The 19,648-nt window shown below is 41.3% G+C and overlaps 1 protein-coding gene across 2 annotated transcripts in view; it reads right to left on the bottom strand.

Annotated features, from left to right (window-relative positions):
- Nucleotides 1-5,576: 5,576 nt before the first annotated feature.
- Nucleotides 5,577-19,648, bottom strand: part of FRMPD4 (FERM and PDZ domain containing 4) — a 194,422-nt gene continuing 180,350 nt past the window's right edge. Inside the window, exons 13-16 of one of the 2 annotated variants that reach the window (XM_086386913.1) lie at nucleotides 19,149-19,287; nucleotides 12,745-13,812; nucleotides 11,098-12,390; nucleotides 5,577-9,506 (exon numbers count right to left, since the gene is read on the bottom strand). In XM_086386913.1, coding sequence (XP_086243039.1) covers nucleotides 8,182-9,506; nucleotides 11,098-12,390; nucleotides 12,745-13,812; nucleotides 19,149-19,287 — 3,825 coding nt within the window. In that variant the 3' untranslated portion in view covers nucleotides 5,577-8,181. Of the gene's footprint in view, nucleotides 9,512-11,097; nucleotides 12,391-12,744; nucleotides 13,813-19,148; nucleotides 19,288-19,648 lie in introns of both variants that reach the window. The other variant, XM_086386914.1, reaches the window with a different exon arrangement.

The following is a 19,648-nucleotide window of genomic DNA, read 5'->3' as shown; positions in this document are numbered from 1 at the left end:
TACGGTCCCAAATCTATTTAATTTTGAGTTGATTAAATGAGTTTATTCTGGGAGGACCTGACTTAAACCTCATTGCAGACTTGATAAAATAAGCAACCACATTGGAGATGGCCCTGTGGCAAGCAGTTCTGGGCAGCCTCTATGACCCTGGGGTAGCCTCTGGTCTCCAGCCAGCAAAACAGCAGGAATAATGGCCAGTCCTAAAGCTGCAAGAAAATGAATTATTCTAGCAATCTGAATGAGCTTGGAAACAGAGTTATCACCAACCAAACCTTCAGATGAGAATGCAGCCCAACCTAAACCTTGTTTGCAACATTTTGAGACCCTGAGCAGAGGACCACTTAGGCTGTGCCCAGATGCCTGATCTCCAGAAACTGAGATACTAAATGTGTGTTATTGCAAGCCACTAAGTTTGTGTCAATGTGTTACTCAGCAGTAGAAAAGTAGTACAGAAAGGTGGGGGCAGGGAGTGTCAGGGAGATAAAGAGGGGAAAGAAGACAAAGGCAATAATGAAGACAATAATGGATAGTGGAGATTCAAGTTAAATTGGCTTTCATCAAACTCTAAGCTTATACCTTCCTTTATTCCTTTCTACCTTGTATATATTTTAAACCTCAGAATGGATTGGGTCACATCTGAGTGGACTTGGGATTGGGCTTGGAACCCAACCAAGAAGGAAGTTGGGCCCAAGAACTGGTGGAAAGATGGGGAAAAGCAGTGGAAAGTTCCAGCTCTGGACTGAGGGTTGGTATGGCATCAGACTGTGTTTTCAGGAAAGACATATTTCAGGGAACAAACTGCATATGCTGCCTGTTATGTCAGTATTTGACACAATTGCCATATGCCATAGTATGTGGTAATCGTCACAAAATAATCTATAGTCAAAATTCACAGCAGATTTTCAGATCTTGGGGAAAAGGTAGTTATCCATGTAAATCATACATGATCATCTAAGGCGTCCAAAGGCTAAGAACAAGTGAGTGTTGTTTGAGTCTCTGTGTGTGTTGGCATTGTTCAGGGGCACTCTAATGAGGGGTACTCTTCAGCTGCTACTGTTTCCATTATACACACCCTTTGCATGTCTTTAGCACGGCCTGTGTGAAATGGAGGTCATGTGTACTAAATGATCAGAGTTAGCTCCATCCTGCCAAATCCAGAAAAATCTTCCTTAGCAGCCTATCAATTTCCCTCTTAGACTTTACTGCAATCTGTCACAATTATGCTTATTTTTCTACATTTTTTGTCTGTCTGTCTGCTAGAGCTTCATTGTCCAATATGGTAGCCACTAGCCATGGGTGGGTGTTTAAATTTAAATTAATTAAATTGTATGAAGTTAAAAATTCAGTTGCCACATTGGAAGTCCTCAATAGCCAAGTATGGCTCTTTGCTACCATATTGTACTTCAAAGATTTAGAAAATTTCCATTATTGCAGAAAATTCTATTGGACAGTACTGAATGCTACCCATTCAGTCATTTTTACCACAGGCTTCAGGCCCTTTAAACACCTAAGTACAGAAAGTCTTCATTCTGGATGGCTCTGATATATGTGAATCTCCATTAACACAGTTCAGCGAAATACCAGTCCCCCAACATGGTTTAAACTTTGGTTACCATGGTATGTTAACTGTGAGTAACTTCATAAAGTACAAATTTTGCTACTAACTCTTTAATCAAAAAACCACTATATAAATAAAAGATGGGGACTTCCTTGGTGGTCCACTGGTTAAGAATCCCCCTTACAATGCAGGGGACATGGGTTCTATCCTTGGTTGGATAACTAAGATACCACATGCCACGGAGCAAATAAGTCCTTGTCCCACAACTACTGAGCCCACGTGCCACAACTAGAGTGTCCATGCACTGCAACTAAAGATCCCAAGTGATACAACTAAGACCTGATGCAGCCAAATAAGCAAATGTAAATAATAAAAGATGTGACTAATCATATCATCTCCTTCAAAGTCTGCCACTGATCAGTCAATGAGCATCTGGTATTCAGTTCATGCACAGACAGCAAAGCATGAAGCTGTGCTTCCTCCCTTTCTTCTGAGTGATAAAACGGAACCATATAACATTTTATAAAAAATGGATGATTACAACAGGGAACTGGCCAATGAAGGCAAAAGTGCAACAAAGAAATAAAAGTGGTTGCTCTGGAAGTAGAATTTTAATTGAATGTAAACGGAGTAATAGAAGAAGTGGGTGACTGTGGGAATGTCATCACTGTCCTCATTTGGGATTACAGATATGCAGGTCGGCTGGAGGGATGCAGGGAAGGCGAACTTAGTGACATAAAAAAGGGAAGTAGTTGTGATGAAAAGGATGAAGCAGTCCCCAAGGAAGTGACACTGGGGAAAAAACAGTCACATTAAGGAACTCTTAGAGATATTTCACAACAAAGGAAGCACGGATGATAAAATGTTGGAAGTTGATCCATACTGAGAAAGGAGTATGGCAACTTGCTGAAGCATCGTTATCGTTAGTCGCTCAGTCGTATCCGACTCTTTGCAACCCCATGGACTGTGGCTCACTAGGCTCCTCTGTCCATGGGATTCTCCAGGCAAGAATACTGGAGTGGATTGCCATTCCCTTCTCTATGGCAACTTGCTGAAGCATACAAAGATGCTAATTCCATACTGTAAGTTGTTGTTGTTGTTTGGTCGCTAAGCCATGTCCGACTCTTTTACAACCCTATGGACTGTGGTCCCCAGGCTCCTCTGCCCGTGGGATTTCCCAGGCAAGAATACTGGAGTGGGTTACCGTTTCCTTTTCCAGGGGATCTTCCTGACCCAGGGATAGAATCTGCATCTCCTGCCTTGGCAGGCACATTCTTTACCACTAAGCCACCTGGGAAGTCCATACTGTAAGTGACATGATGCAAAAAAGGCAAGTACTGTTCAAACTACTCTTTATAAGGTTTTACAAAAAGACTCATTTTAATTCTCGGAGTTTCTAATGTTTTAAGTGACTGTGTACTGGATAAATAGGCATTTTATTATATTGTCATATCCCTATACATTAATAATTGATAAGAGAATGATATTTTGACTAAAAGTCTTTATGGATCACAGAACAGTTGTAAGTTTTTCACAGTATTAAGATCACTTTATGCATTTTGGGCCTGCACGGTCTTCTCTGCAGTCCTGTACTACCATACAAAGTGAAGACTGTCTGCACTGACTTACTCTGAGCCCCTTCTTTCTTGCGAAATAACAAAGGATTACCCATTCTAGAATGGGTGTTCCCTTTTTGGCAGAGACCATGTCAATCATATTGTACTCTGCCTCCAGAACCTAGCAGAGTATGTGCCCAGACTAGGACATTGTTAACAGCTATTTGAACAAATGAATGGACTCACCCTGGGAGCTGGGAGACAGAAAGGAGTTATGGGTCATGTAGTCAAACAGCAAGATGTGCCAAGGGTACTAATTCAACAGGAAAACAGAACTATTACTTGGTTGGAGGTTACCAAGAAGACTCAGCTTCCCCAATACCACCTATATTGACAGTCGAAGCTAATTCTTTCTAACGTTGTGAATGATGAGACTGCAAAGGACATCCTAGTCAAGAATTTTGGTTTAGACTGCAGAGTGAAAAATGAAGGGAATTCCCTGCTGATCCATTGGTTAGGACTCCATGCTTTCACTGCCAAGGGCCCAGGTTCGATCTCTGGTTGGGGAAATAAGGTCCCAGAAGCCATGCAGTGTGGCACGTTAATTTTAAAACAACAGAAAACTGAGATGCGATTATAAATATGGAGGAAAGATTAGGGCAAGTTCAGAAGAAGGCAGTGGGTTAATTTCAAGTTGAATGGTGAAATAAGTTATCCCAGTACTTGGGATAATTGGTTATCTACTTCTTTCAGCTATGCAGGATTTAATTCCATTATTTTCTACAGCAGAAATGGTTGATAAAGACATGGATTGTTCTTCCATGTATTTCCTATGTGTAGGCTTTGAAATTTATTTATTTTTTAAATTAAAAAAATTCTAATACAATTTCTGAAGTTACTTTCCAAGCTTTGAAATGAAAAAGTGAGAAGGGTAGGCTAGGGAATAGGTAGAATAAAAAGTACCCAACTTAGTGATGTTCAAGTTGGTATGAATAAAATTCAGTTCAAAAGGTAAGATTCCAACCCTTTGATCTTTCAAAGCTGAGAAGCTATTTGTGCAATCTGACTTGAAAGTTTTATCATAGTTTTTGGACTGCCAGAGGGGAAACTTGCACTGAAACCCACAAAACTAAACTGAAAACAATTCACACAGACAGACACACACACACATACATCTATATACTCAAACACCTCTTTTGCACCTCTATACTCTCAAACACACACCACCCCCCTAAAATCAACCCCTTTCACAGCACAAAATCAGGTTAGAGAAACAATGTAATAATATCCATATATTTTGACTCCTGTGAAGATTCTCAACTGTTTAGAACAGAGAAGGAAGCACCTGAACATAGCTAATTTGCCTTGTTTTTCAATTTCAAAAGTAGTTAACACAATTACGAATGGTGATAATCAGTCCAAGAGAACAAACATTGCCAAATTAAGAGTAAACCAGGAGGAATAAATTACAGTGCCATCCTGAGTAGCTCAGAAATAACATTCAGAGAATAACTGACACTTAGAACTATATAAAAGTAGAACAGAAATGCAAATTGTCTTTCCTAAGATGGAGCATGATGAAAGAGGAAATTCACAGCAAAAGGAATTGATCTATTGTAATGTTGTGGCTGGTCATTTCAATATAGTCAGTTCTTCTTCTCTGAAACATAATTTCTTTTGTGTTTAGACTAACTTCAGCTGGGCCGAGGGGTCTGTTTTAATTTTAATGTCTAATGCAATTGCATGAGTTGTTGGATTTTACTGGCAGCCTAATGCTGTGAGGGTGATTCATCTGAGTCCTCCGTCTTTCCATGTCAATCAGATTCTTCCAGCCAATCCACTTACATAAGATATGGTGAAACTGAGACTCAGAAAAGGGGCAAATGTATTCAGATTGAGTCAAAAGTTACACTCATAAATACCTACAATAATAATAACATTAGCATAGATATTGAAAAAATTGAAAGCAAATGTCCTAAATTGTTGACGATGATTGTCTTTGGGGGTTTCTTCATTATTTCTGTAACATTTATTTGATGATATTAGGGAATTATTAATTTTAAAAAGTGTAAAAATGGCATTATGATTATGTTTAAAAATTCTTATCTATAGTAAGTGCTTACCGAAATATTCATGGATTAAATGCTATGATGTCTGGGATTGGCTTCTACATACGCTGTGGAAGGAGGTGCCTAGAAATAGAGAAAATAAGATTGGACATGAATTGGTGTGTGATGAGTACATATTGATTCATTATATGATTGTGTCTACCTTTGTATATGTTTGAAAGCTTTATAATAAAAGATTAATTAAAATGATAGGTGATACATCTTGAAAACTAGGCTGCAGACTAAGTGTAAAGGACCTTAGGGACAAGAAATTTTCATTCTCTGGTTCAGTGGTCTCCACACTTCAGTGAGTGCAACTCTGTCTGTGACAATATCCCATACATGCACCAGGCATATGCTTATTAACCGATTTATTTAAAATGATGTACATACACCACTGTGCTCTTAGGCTGTTATAAAACATACACAAATGTAAAAAAGGCTAGATAAAAATAAACACACGGATCATTCTAATACATTCTTCCTACACTCTAGTGGATCTGGACCCCACTTAGGAGCAGCATGTTTAGCAACAGGGGAGCTTTTGAGGTTTTCTAAGTAGTAAAGAGTTTGTTTATATGAAACAAAAATTTATTGGTGCACCCAAAGGTTCTGGGAGATTGATTAGAAAGACCCAGAGCTATTTCACTGAGGCCTCCGAAAGAAATGAAATGGACTGGGACGGTGTTGTAACTGGAGATGTCACGTTCTTGTATAGTTCTTTTATACATATGCAGTACACTAATGCATTCTGTACAGTCAGGATACAATATGCATATAAAACAAACAGCCCCCACGTGTTATCTTGGGCAATATATTTAATGCAATGCTTATGATGCTAATGATATATAACACTGAGTACTTACTGTCTGCCAGGTATTGCAGTAAGAACTTCATATACATATTTTTACTTAAAACTCATGACAATCCTATGGAAATAGATCTTATTATTGACTTCCATTTTACTAGAAGGAACTTGAGACTGAGAAAAATTGACTATCTTTCCCAAGATGAAAGGAATAGAAAATGGCAGATCCCAAATTTAAATCAAGAAGTGTCTGACCCCAAATTTCATGTCCTTAACTATGAGACCATATTGCCTCCATATGGAATTAATGATAGCGTCCAAACCATGAGATCATTGTGATGATTAAATGAGATAATATATATGTTTCACACATTGTCTGACATAGAACACAATCCTATTAATATTTTAGTATACAGAATATTTACCAAAATTTTCCACAGTAAACACCATTAATACTTCTATCAAACACCAATATTTATAATTGTAATCAAATAATGTTTTATTAAACATTGTAATAACACATGTCTAAACTCCTTTTGTTTGCTACCACCTATAAATATGTGTGGCTTTTTTTACTGAGTCTCTATGGAACGACTGATGAGAGAGATAGCAACTGGGGACTGTGTTATGCCTACAAAAATGGAAATATTTGCACTGGGCACACTCCTGTCATATTTTAAGAAGCCACCTACATAAATAAGAGTGTGTGTACCTTGAACACTAAAAGAGCCATGAAGTACATATGTACATTATCAACTTTATTTTACAACTGCAGAATTTGAATCCTTTTGCTTTGACCCAAAGATACATTTTTAGAGAGACGATGGTTCTGAAAACTTCTTTGCATTACATCAGGTTCACTTAAAGCGGTCAAGTTTACCACTCGTGTTTTTTTTTTTAATTTTTTCCCAGTTTACATATTTCTATCAGCCAATCCAGACTAGAACATTTCATAGATACTTCATTATTTATTTAAGTATGGCTTCCATATTAGAGTAACTATCTTTCCCTGATTTTCTGTAACATTCCAGATTCAAAACTTTGTCCCAGTGTTAGGCTGTCATTGCAAATTTGGTTGGAAGCATGGGCTCCTGCAGAGGGGATGCATGAAGCTCTTTGCTGAGAGCTGTGACTTGTGATGTGACTCACAGCCTGATGTGTGGTCTGCTTCAAGTTACTGGACCTGCATTTACTTGTGAGGATCGTTTTATGCTCCTTTTTGTAGTTTTGCAAATACTTCTCTAAATGCTCTGTCACTCTGAAGGGAATCCTATGTTTCATGGCTGAAATGGCAGGCAGAGAGATTGTCTTTGGTTTGTATATTTTGACACTGAGTCAAAGCAGAGCTTTCTTTTCATCAAACAATTTAATTTTGGTATTCTGAATTACTTTCACTTTCCATAATTAGTCTATAACTAGGTATTATCCAGAAACCTGCCCATCATTCCCTCTGTTCTTCTATTTGGGAAGTACATTCATTCTAGAAACATCATGAAGAACATTTGTGTTGACACAATAGAATCCATTCCCACCCCATTTCTAGCCCAAATGGCATAAGCCAAAATGAAATATGTAGGATTCTTGGAAAAAAGCATCAGATAACCAAACACTATGAGCAAAAATTAATTTATTATATATATTCTCTAATAATTCATAATAGCTTTTTGAATTTTAAATGTCTTTTTGCTATTTCCAATGCTTAAAAATCATAGCTTTAAAACATAAGTACTGTTTTATATACATTGTGATTTTTCTTTCCTTTCCTTTTCTTTTTTACTTCTAAATATGAATGATATGGTCTCCAAGTATCATCTTGGAAGGAAAGGGGATAGGATTCATTGTTTTGCTCCAACACAGTAGAAATTAAAATTTCACATCACATACCTGGAGTTTTGACTATATGAAAAATAGCCAAATGTCACCACTTTCTTGTATATTTCTTTTACATGTATATATATGTATAATATAAACAGAATACATCTGGATTAGTACATTTCAACTTTTCATCAATGTGACTTTTATCTCCTATTTCATAGAAAATAACAAAATATACAGAGAGAAGAAAGGAGACGTCTGTTCATCGTACACATAAAGTAAATAAAAGTTCATGTATGGCTTTGCAAAGGTAGATTATGATGTGACTTTCATACTTTATTTATTTAAAAGCATCTTGAGAGAACGTGTTAGTGTGCTTACGAGAGCGGCCATGGTGGTTGAATGTCGCATCGAGAGTCCAACATTGGGATCACCAGTGGTCTTTCCAGTGGCTGCCTCGGCAGCTTTCAGGAGACAGATGTAGTTTATGACCACTTCATCGATCTTCGCTACTATTTCCTGCCGCTGTGTTTCGGAGTTCACGACTTTAACTAATCGCATGCAGGCTTCTGTTAGGCAACAGAGCACTTGAAAGCTGGAAGTCATAGCTAGGAGCATCTCTTCTGGGCTTTTCTCAGCCATTGCCATTTTCCGACAGGCACTTCCCAACTGTCTGGACTCAATGGATAATAGCTGCTTGTACTGAGAAAGTGTTAGGTCATATGCTTCAGGGCGTGACTCCTCTTTCTTTCCCTTGGTTGCCCTGACAAGGCAGAGCAGCTCATTGGCATCATTTTGGGCTGCGAGGAACCCATCGGGCATTGTATATGTGCTCTCCTTAAGGGCATTTATCCTTGCAATCCGGGCATCAAAAGCTAGGTTGCTGAAGTCCACATCATCTGGGCCACTCAAGTCTTCGGCCCAGACCTTCAGCACTGAACCTCTGGACAGCTCTCCTCCTTGCTTCTGAATTCCAATAGCCAGGGGTGGGCTGGTTGGGTCTGGCATGGCTTGAGTCATCTGTGGTCGAAAGAGGCAAGAGACTTGATGGGTGGCCTCTCCCTCCTCTTCGTCCTCATCACCATCTTCATCCTGCCCTCGGTTCAGGAAGCAGTAGCTGAAAGGTCCCCGACATCTCCAATGGCTGCCTTCCAGCTTCCGCAAGGGCAATGTCCTATACAGCTTTGAGTCTTTGTGGGCCACCGGGGACTTTTTGTGAACTTTCCCCTCAGAGCTAAAGTGCATCGAGCTTTGGGAAAAACTTTTGGTGAGCTTCTTCCCTAGGGGGAGTTCTGCTCGCCTTTCTGAACTGGTCTCCTGTGCTTCTGTGATACCTGGACACTTTAAGCTGACCGCACCCTGGCTTCTCTCCCGGAAGGTCTCCAAACTGACAGATCCTGAGAGGATATTGCTGCTCCGTCTCAGAGCCTTCTGGCTGGGGGATGTCCTGAGGCTCCCCCTTCTCAGATCCAGTGGCCACCAGCTCACAGCCTCTCCGTAGGCCTGGTTCGCTTGGGAGAAATCATTAGGGTCTTGATTTGGAATTGGCACCTTTGATTCCGAGTGAATGTTTGATGGTAGCAGGGTGGGATCAGCTTCAGGATATTGAGACCAAGCTGAAGGCATGCCTCCTCGTCTCTCCTTCCCAGGCTCTGTCAAAGCTACACTAGGGGTAGCAGAAAAACAGAGAATCATTAAGCACCTCATGGGTGGTCATTTTTACTAAATCTCTATGTGATGTCTGTGATCTCCCAAGGATATATTTGAGAGAACACACGTCTTACAGTGATTATTCAAGCATATTTATGACTTTGAAGTTCCATTTTAAGGAGTTAGATTAATCCTGGCATTGGCTATCTTTTTAAAAAGAAGTGGCCTAATTTAATTAATGCAAATTAAATATACTAATCTTTTAAAGAGGACCCCATGAGGTTTTCCTGGTACAGGGTTTGAAGCTGAGACACTGGGAAAGTGCCAGAAAAGTTGTCATGTGAAGAGCACAATTTCCACTTCATAGAATTTTTGTGAGAAGCAAGGGGTAAATTAGGTGAAAGCTCTTTGTAAACTGCAAAGTATCCTTTTACAAGTTTAGAGGAAAAGATGCTAGCTAGGAGACGAGTTAAGTAACATTCAGAGATGGGTTTCCCAAGGCAGGTGAAACTAGTGGTGAGTTTTGACAAAGGAGATAATCTTAAAAGGGCATGAATGAAAATTAACTGACATATACTGACTCAATGGACATGAATATGAGCAAACTCTGGGAGACAGTGGCGGACAGAGGAGCCTGGCGTGCTGCAGTCCATTGGGTCGCAGAGTTGGACACAAATGAGCAACTGAACAAGAACAAGGTCTCACTGACATCTACTGACCTACTGGAAAAGACACTATATGAGGGTATAATTTGAAATTGGAAAGTATGAAAGAGCGTCTGTTTTTGTCCCATGATGGCCAGCCAAGTGGATCTTGGAGACCGATAAGTGCCCACCTGGTGGCAGAATGGTGAAGATGAGCACAGAAGATAGCTGTGCTCATGTTTCTACCTGTGCTTATTATTATTTTGGGGGAAATAAAACAGCTCATCATGTACCCCCAGACCTTCCTGACACTGCAGTAGGCCTGACACCTCAGAATACTCATCTTGGAGAGTTTAACAGAGTATGGAGAATCTGGAAATATTGCTGAAAGGCAAATGATCTCCCTCAATCCCTCCCAACTCCCAGATCCCCTGCTCTATTATCCTTCCCTGCTTCTCAAAAACGAAATGGCAAAATGAGAAATTCGGTATCTTGAGAAGGAAATCAACCTTTTGTGATTCTTATAACTTAAAAGTGGCACTGGGCCTGGCTAAAAGTCTACATTTAGAATTCAGGAAAAAAATATTGCTCCATTAAATTCTAAAAGCAAGACAGAGCAGGAATCTAAAAGGCAAATGCCATTTCCGATACTGCCCAGATCTAGAAACATCAGTACGTATTAAACACTGGGGGACCGATGATTGACAATTAACCTGGCCGCAGTTCAGCAGCTTTTTCAAGAATAAAACCCTAACTTTTACTTTTCTTCCAGATTTTTAGTTTTAGTTGTAAATTTGTTTTACGTGCTCCTGGTGGGTACCGCAAAGTGCTAAATCAAGAATTTTCAAGAATAAAACCCTAACTTTTACTTTTCTTCCAGATTTTTAGTTTTAGTTGTAAATTTGTTTTACATGCTCCTGGTGGGTACCACAAAGTGCTAAATCCATCATTGCTGTACCTGTGGTTTCCTTAATCTTGGGGAGTCGATGACATCCGTCTCTCAGAGTGCCAAACAGGGGTTCGGCATTAATGGCTGTATGCAGGGCAGGCACCGTCATCCGCGGACACATCCCTTCTGTCTGTGGGTGTAATTCCTTAAAGGTGGCCCCATGGTTGGGCAGCCCGGGGGCTCTCTCCTCGGAGGGAAGGTAACTCACACCTTTTGCGGAGGCCTCGGCCATCAGGTGCTTCCCCAGGGAGGGGCAGAGGGGGGACTCCACCGGAGTGGCGCACGTGCTGCTGCTGCTGCCTGTGCCACAGCCTGCATCCACCGAGGAGCCTTGAGAGCTCTGGAGAGAAAAATGGCCCTCGCTTTGCAACGACGACATCCGCTTGGCCAAGTGGTAGTCACAAAGGCGGCCCATGCCCTCCTCTGCTTCCGGGAGCTTGGCTGGACGGTCACAGCTGGACGGGTCGGCATCCTCCGGGTTACCCAAGTCTTTGGCAGAAGACACACAGGTGACGTCTGTTAAGAAGTGGTCCCGCGGGCCAAGTCCTGAAACCTCGATGGCTTCTCCCTCGGGAGCCCCGTCATCCTTCCCTTCAGTGTCCCTGCTCCCCACACCCGAAGCTCTGGGAAAGGTGATGCCTGGTGCTGCTTCCAATCCAGTTTTTTCAGCCACAACGCCCTCAGTGGCCACGTACCATCTTTGGCTGTCCTTGCGGAAGGCAGTTCTCTCCAGGTTAAAAGTGCTGAGGTGTTGACTGTCCCTTGAAGACACAGTAGCAAATTTACCGCCTTTGGCGTCCTCCTCTGCCTCAGCTGTTTTGATCCCCTGCTGTTTTTTCCCCGGCATGCTCCCATTAAGGGGTGCTTTCCCCTCCCCATCGGCCAGCTGGCTTTTCCTTTTGCTGGTGCAGGAATACGCCATCGGCCCAAGGTGCAGTTTGCCAAAATAATCAGTGACGGACTTGGTCTCCATGGTTTCGGGCTCCATCTCCATGTGGTCCGAGTGAAGCATCTGCTTGGAAGGCACAACTTTGGGCGGGAGGTCACTCACCGGACGGGCGGCCAGAGTGTGGGAGGCCTTTGGGGGCAAGCCCCCAGCAGGGCTTTTGGAGGCGGGGAACTCTGTCTGCTCTTCTGCCAAGGGGTGGTAGCCTTCGTGAGTGGCCAAGAACATGCGGGAGAGGTTTTCTGACTGCTTCTGGGCCGTGGCCAGTTCAGAACTCTCCGTCATTTCAGAAGAGTTAGTCTCATTGCCCGAGTCAGAGGAGGACTCGGGACTATAAGCCCGCAAGATGGCTACACCTGCAGGCCGTAAAAAACAAGAAGTGGTTAATGGATGCATCACAGGCACTAGGAGACACGTAAGAACATGGGATTCATTAGTATTAAAAACAATACCAAGTTTTTCCCTTTTCAGTAAGGACTCTGAGTTTATTGCACAGTTGTTCCGGAAATAGGGGGGAAAAAAGTGCCACATGTTTAAAAAAAAAAAAATGGAAACCACATACACGAAAACCCATGATGGTAGTTTCAGCACATTTGGGAAACGGGACATGCGTGAAATGAAGGACATATGACAGGATTCCAAGGGCGGATGGCTTGAAGGGATGGAAGGATATGGCTATCAGTGAATAAATGTAACAATCGTGAAAGAACCTGAATTGTCACTGGTCTGCGGATCTTCTGACACGGACAGAGCTTCCAGAGTGTCCAGCGTGGAAACGCCAGTGTTATCCAGGCCTGTGTCACACTTGCCCTCGGTGCTGGTGGGCACAGCGTCGATGAGGGACACGGGGATCTCATCATTCTGCAGGGTGCCGCCTGGCTCCTTGTCCTCGAGGAAGGAAGCAGCCTGGCTCTGAGAGTCCTCCTCATCAGAACTATCTCTGAAGCCAGGTGGGGGCGCGGCAATGGCCATGTTCAGGGAACGCAACAGGAAATCATCCTCATTGTCGTCCCCTTCGGGAGGGGGCAAAGACGTGAGGTCGATGATGTCATCGCTTGAGCCAGAGAGGCTGAGGAGGGCTGGCTGGCTCATCTCTCCCACCACGAGGTCCTCCTCACAGCTCACCTCATCCTCGTCCTCTGCGTCATCCGTGTTCTCTGCGTAACAGATGTCGTGCAGCAGGGGCTCCTCTATGCCCTCCGCAGCCTCGAAGTTCTTCACATCGCCTATGTTTGCGTACACAGAATTGGCCACGAACTGGACGCTCTCTGCGTCTGGAGTGAGACCCAAGCTCTTCATGTCATTGGCACCGCTTATGTAGAGGTTGCTCTGCTTCTCCAGCAGTTCTGGACTCTCATCCAATAGCCTTTCATAGCCGAGGGTGGGGGCAGTGACCCCCTCATCCAAGGCGAGATCTCCAAAAATAAAGGACACTTTGGCTCCTCTCGGAGACTCCTGTGCTTTCTTAAGAGTTTCTGGGCCTGAGAGGCTCAACAGGGACCGCTGAGCTAGACTTCTGTAGTCTGCCTCACACGGAGCCTCACCCGGCTGGGTCAGCTGCTGGGTTAGCTCATCTGAGTTATAGGTGTTGTCCCCATACAAGTGCCGGTGGTGGTCTTTTGGACACAAGGTGCCATCCGGAATCTCAACTGCCTTCTGCTTTGCATCTATGTATGTTATCTGCGCTTCCTGCTCCTCTTCACCAATGAAGGTGGTTATTTGGGGTATACAGTTCCACTCGGGACCAAGCATGTTGTGCTTTCCTTTATTTTCAGTTCCTAAAGAGAAAGAGTCATGCAAAGACACATTACTGTGTGGGCTGGTTTCTGGGGGCACTTTGTCTCTGTTTCTTAACTTAATGGCTTGTAGCATCACTTTTGTGAATATGGTTATTATTCAGCTTTCCAAATAGGGGAGTAGTTGATTTAGGCTTCAGATATAAGGATTTCTTGGTTAGGAGAATTGATACTGCAGAAAATAGAACTGCTACTTGATAAAACAGAATACCATCTGAGAGTAGGGCACTACAGCTTCATTCCATCTGATCTCTGGTTTTAGTATTTAAAAGACCTTCTTTATGTCTATAGATGTGAATATACAACATACCTTTAAAAAATCCTTAAAGGTGATAGTCCAGTGGGCTATTATTCTGGGAAACATTGCCCTTTTCTTTGGAAAGTGAAATCTAACATTTCCCACTTTGCATAGGGAGATGCTGGACTTTTTCCTCACTGAGTTAAGAGAAGGTCAAGGATCCTCATACTTCTACCATGTATTTCAGGAAATATTGTAATGACAATATAATAATAAATATATATGTATAGTATAGTAACACAAACTGTAATACTACATATTGCAATGGTAGTACTAAAACTCCTCTTTAGCCTTTTCCTGTCCTAGTGGGTTTGCATATTTTTACATATAAGTGCCAGCACATATGCCCATAAGCACACATGCACACACAGGCAGGATGTAGAAGGTGGAGCATCGACAAGTACTGTACTCCTCTCTGCTATTTTTAAGCATAGTTAATACTTTGATGAATTTCCATCTTTATTTGTATCATGAAAACTCCTGAAGATTTGTTTAATGTTCCTCCAGAATTAAAATGGCAAAATCCTAATTTAAACAGCATTGTGTTATTTGATCTTTAAGGGTCTTCCAATAGAGAATTCTGCTGTGGAAATTTTGCTCTGATATTTACCAAGACAGGGCAATGAGTCACTGTGTCAATATTGCTTTGTCAATTCCAGAGGTGACATTTTGAGGAAATGTTAGGGCCACATATTCTCCCATTTGTTTCCTCAAATTGCCCTCTGGCCCAAGTTTGATTAATGCCAATATCAGATAAACAAGAGATATAGGAAAAATAAAAACAAAAACAGTTTTACTGAAGAGGTTTTGGCTGTCTCCCAAATATATAATGGACTCAATGTTGAAGAATGTTCCAAGTCATTTTACTCAATATATATATTTTCATGAATACCACGTAAAGATAAAATTTGAAGACACTGAGTTACGCAACAGGCATATTTACATGTGACATAATAATAAATACACCTGTGGGGGTTCAGCATTGTTTTATTAACAATGACATGAATTATGACTGGCTCTGTGTGTGAGAGCATGTGTGTGTGTGTGTATGTGTGTGTGTGACTAGTGCAGGTTGTTGTGGGGAGGGAGAGTGGTTGAGCAACGATGTAAGAGAGCTCTTGGTTTAAACCCAAAGGTTGGCAGATTTTTTTCTGTAAAGGGAGGGCCAGAGAGTAAATATTTTAGGTTTTGTGGGGTCAATAGCTCCATTCAGCAACTACTCAACTCAACTGTTGTAACATGAAAGGAGCCATAGCTGACAAATAAGCAAACAGATGTAGTGACTTGAATGGTGACCCTGCAAAAGTTATGAATGTGACCTTATTTGAAAGGAGTCTTTGCAGATATAAGTAAGGATCTTGAGATGAGATCATCTGGAATTATCTGTGTGGGACCCTAACTCCAACGGAAAGTGTCCTTATAAGAGAAAAGCAGAGGGACACTTGGGCCATACACAGAAGACGGGGAGGCTGAGTGAAGATGGAGGCAGACACTGCAGTCATGCAGCTATAAGGAATGCAGATGGCCACCTGGAGCCGAAAGAGGCAAAAGATTCTCCCCTAGAATCTCTGGAGGGGGCCTAGCCCTGCCAGTGCTTGGATTTTGAACCTCTAGGCCCCCAGACTGTGAGAGAACAAGTTTCTGTTAAGTCCTCAAGCTTGTGATAATTTGTTATGGCTACCCTAGATATTTAATATAATGTACATGCCTGAGTTTTAATAAAATTTCATTCACAAGAACAAGACTTGATCCATGGGACATGGTTTGCTGACCCCTCGTTTAGACCAACAAGAAAACTGAATAGGTCGGCAGGCTAAAAGCAATTTAATAAGACTTTCCTAAGGCCCAGAGATGCTTAACTACATAGGTTCAGGGATTTGCAAAGTACTTGAAGGGTTAATTTTCAAGACAGTGAAGAAGAAAGAGGGGTTTACTATTCCTAGCTAGAGGTCTTGATGAAGGTCTCTCATCAGTTTGAGACAAGAAGAAAACACACACTCTCTCTCAGCTTTCTTCTAGAAGGGTGTGCTGATTTGGCTTCTGGAATGATCTGGGAGACACGAAGGATGTTTCCTACAGATGAGCTGGCCTTAACAGACTTCAGACTCTACAGGTTTTGAGTCTCAGGAGATCTTTGGGGGAATTTCTGAAGAGAAGGGAGGCTTTTCAGCCATTAGAGGAAGCTGAGCTCCGAGCTGCAGCTCTGCTTGGGTCAACCAGTTAGTTGCTTTTTGGAGTGTGCCATCTCTCCCTCGTCCTCTCTTATTAAACACAAGCATGCACACATGCAGGCTTGTGTGTGCTATTTGGAACATGTGCCCTCACCCTCAGGCTCACTGTCGAACCAAGAGAAATAACCGAAAGGTTGAAGCTCCCTTACTTCCCTATGGTGATATGATACTTATTGGAACTAAGTTTTTGCCTTATGAAACTTTATTCAACAACACATTGTGAGTTGCTATAAATTAGACAGAACTGAGGCCCCTATTACTGTAACCATTTGTAGAGTGGTAGCTTTGGCTTTCCTCTTGAACCCATACAATCTTAACCATCCATGGGGAAAAGGTTTGATTTTAACAATACACTTTAGGATTTTAAGATTTTCCAACGCAAAAGGGATATGTTAAATTGTGGAACCACTCTTGGTAATTTCAAAAGTCACAGTTCAATTGCTCTAAATCTCCTCGCTCAATGAAAACATGTGGTCATAAAGATATTCACCACTTAACCCAGCACACACATCCACCTCCTCTTTGATTCAATGTTTTTTTAATCAAACAGACACTTCAAGGTGGGTTGGGATGAAATCTAGCTGCAAGTCACAGTCGCCTTCTATCATGCCTTGCTCAACTCTCTGGTTTTCCTTTACCCTTTGACTGTAACTTTTTTCACTCAACAAGCTGTCACAATAAACTGTGTACCAGTCTATCTGTATGTGTGCCTAGCTTCATATTACTATATTTGCAGGGAATAATAATTTTTGTTTCCTGATAAGTTTAAAAGTAGATTTTCCTTCCCTTGTTTTCTCTTTCATTTTCTCTTCCATCTTTCAAAAACTGACAATGGAATTTGTTCCCTAAGAATTTCCTTTTCTTTTAAAATAAACTCTAATTATGGAGCCTCTGATTATACATTTTTCATGGCTCAGTATCTCTTACTTGAATGGTAGGCTCTGTCCATCAGCCATATTTACTGACTGTTCACTATAGATGGAGGAAAAAGCTCAAACACTGAAGAAAAATATGCAAACTATTCTATATAGAATGGATAAACGATGAGGTCCTACTGTACAGCACAGGGAACTATATTCAATATTATGGGATAAACAATAATGGAAAATAATGTGAAAAGAATGTATATACATACACACACATATATGTATAACTGAATAACTTTGCTGTACAGGGGAAATTAACACAACATTGTAAATCAACTATACTCTAATAAAATAAATTTCAAAAAATAGTTCTAGAATAAATGAAAACCATCTTCCCTCAAAGAAACTCTCAGTTTAACAGCTACAACCCCCCTTATCTGCACTTTTGGGGCTATTTCTTCGTGTCAAAGGGCTGAGATGAATTATTTGATCTTTGCCATTTCGATGCTTCTGCGAAAAAGCTAATATGATGTCCAGGGTCCCTTCTAGAGCCCCAAGTCCAAGGGTTGGACAATTTCCATGTCTTCCCAAGATAGAGGTCCCAGAACCCTGGACATGAGTCTGACGTGGGAGGAGGCACTTGGCGTCTGGATGTAGGGCACCTTAATGAGGGACCAGCTGCTTATAAAGTTGGAGGCTCACAACTACTGGGCATTCCATCCTGAGTTCTCTGCACCCTGACTGAGTTCTGGGAGAATGAGGCAGTTACAAATCAGACATAAAGGCTGAGACCTATACCCTTCACAATAATTAAATCACTGCTTTGGAGCTAGGTACCCAATATTTGCCAAGTGACATGTGAAAGACAGTGAAAGTCGCTCAGTCGTGTCTGACTCTGCAACCCCATGGACTATACAGTCCATGGAATTCTCCAGGCCAGAATACTGGAGTGGGTAGTCGTTCCCTTCTCCAAGGGATCTTCCCAACCCAGGGATCGAACCCAGGCCTCTCGCATTGCACGCAGATTCTTTATAAGCTGAGCCACAAGGGAAGCCCCATGTAAAATGTGATTTTTAAAAAAAATCAACATTTTCATTAAAAAAATAGAACATATCAGAAGTATTTGGAGGTTTTGTGTTAAATTTGGACATTAGATGCTTTTATGGGTATACTTTTTAATTTTTCAAGAAATATCCTTATTTTATTATTTTTTGAAATATTAATCACTTTAAATTAAACAGGTTTGTTTCATATATGATATAAATGTTTCAATGCCATTCTCCCAAATCATCCCACCCTCTCCCTCTCCCACAGAGTCCAAAAGACTGTTCTATACATCTGTGTCTCTTTTGCTGTCTTGCTTACAGGGCTATTGTTACCATCTTTCTAAATTCCATATATATGCATTAGTATACTGTATTGGTGTTTTTCTTTCTGGCTTACTTCACTCTGTATAATAGGCTCCAGTTTCATCCACCTCATAGTGTATACCTGTGGCGGATTCACGTTGATGTATGGCAAAACCAATACAATATTGTAAAGTAATTAACCTCCAATTAAAATAAATAAATTTATATAAAAAAATAAAAGCGATATGGGTGAAAAAAAATAAACAGGTTTGGTCAACATGTCTTAGATCATTCTTTTTAATAATTCAAACCACAACTACAGCATTGTACCAGATTGGTTTGTCATGCTAGATTTTGCTTCTGCAGTGCTGACTCACCCCTAGTTTATATCAGCAATACATTGTTCAGTCTCAAAATATGGAATCCTTTTTACTTCTCCCTCTTCCTATATTAGCCTGTACATCTATAATGATTAAATCTGCTCATCTCTCCTTAAAAGGAAACATCCTTATTACTGTTGTCAGTTGGCATGGGGAAGGGAGGTCGGTGCCTCGTGAGTTTGGGAAGAGAATACCTGTGTCCTGGGTCCCTGCGTTTTTCTTGTTGGCCATGTTAAATATCGACCTCCTGGAATCCACAAGCAGACGGTAGTATCCAGCCGTTAAGCAGGCCAGGTTCATGGCGTCCGAAGACTCCATCAGGAGCGTGATGGGCTACACAGAAGAGAACGCTTTGGTTAAAACCATCTCCCCTTAATAACCTCCCTCAAGTGACAACAGTGACATTTGTGCTTATGAAATGTGAACAAATGAACTTCTGGAGTGACTGTTTCACTGGAGAAACACAAGTGAGGGAAAGGTCAGGTGTAACAGAGAGCCTGACTGAAAAAAGTTCCGGTGACACTATTTTGAAAGTCTAGACATTTGGAATCTTTTCCAAGTTATATTGGGTTAAAACAAATAACACTGGTTTTGTTTCAAATCATTAATATTTTAAAAAGTCACAGGTAAGGAGTCAGTTAACAGATACGAATTCACCATCTGAAAAAAAATCACAGGAAGACTAAGTTTGGGT

The sequence above is a fragment of the Bos grunniens genome, chromosome X (genome assembly GCF_055505025.1).
Source record: "Bos grunniens cultivar Pamir isolate PY7600 chromosome X, Bosgru_T2T1.0, whole genome shotgun sequence".
Classification (NCBI taxonomy): Eukaryota; Metazoa; Chordata; class Mammalia; order Artiodactyla; family Bovidae; genus Bos; species Bos grunniens.
Note: the sequence above shows the minus strand (reverse complement) of the source record. Positions and strands in the feature narration are given on the sequence as shown.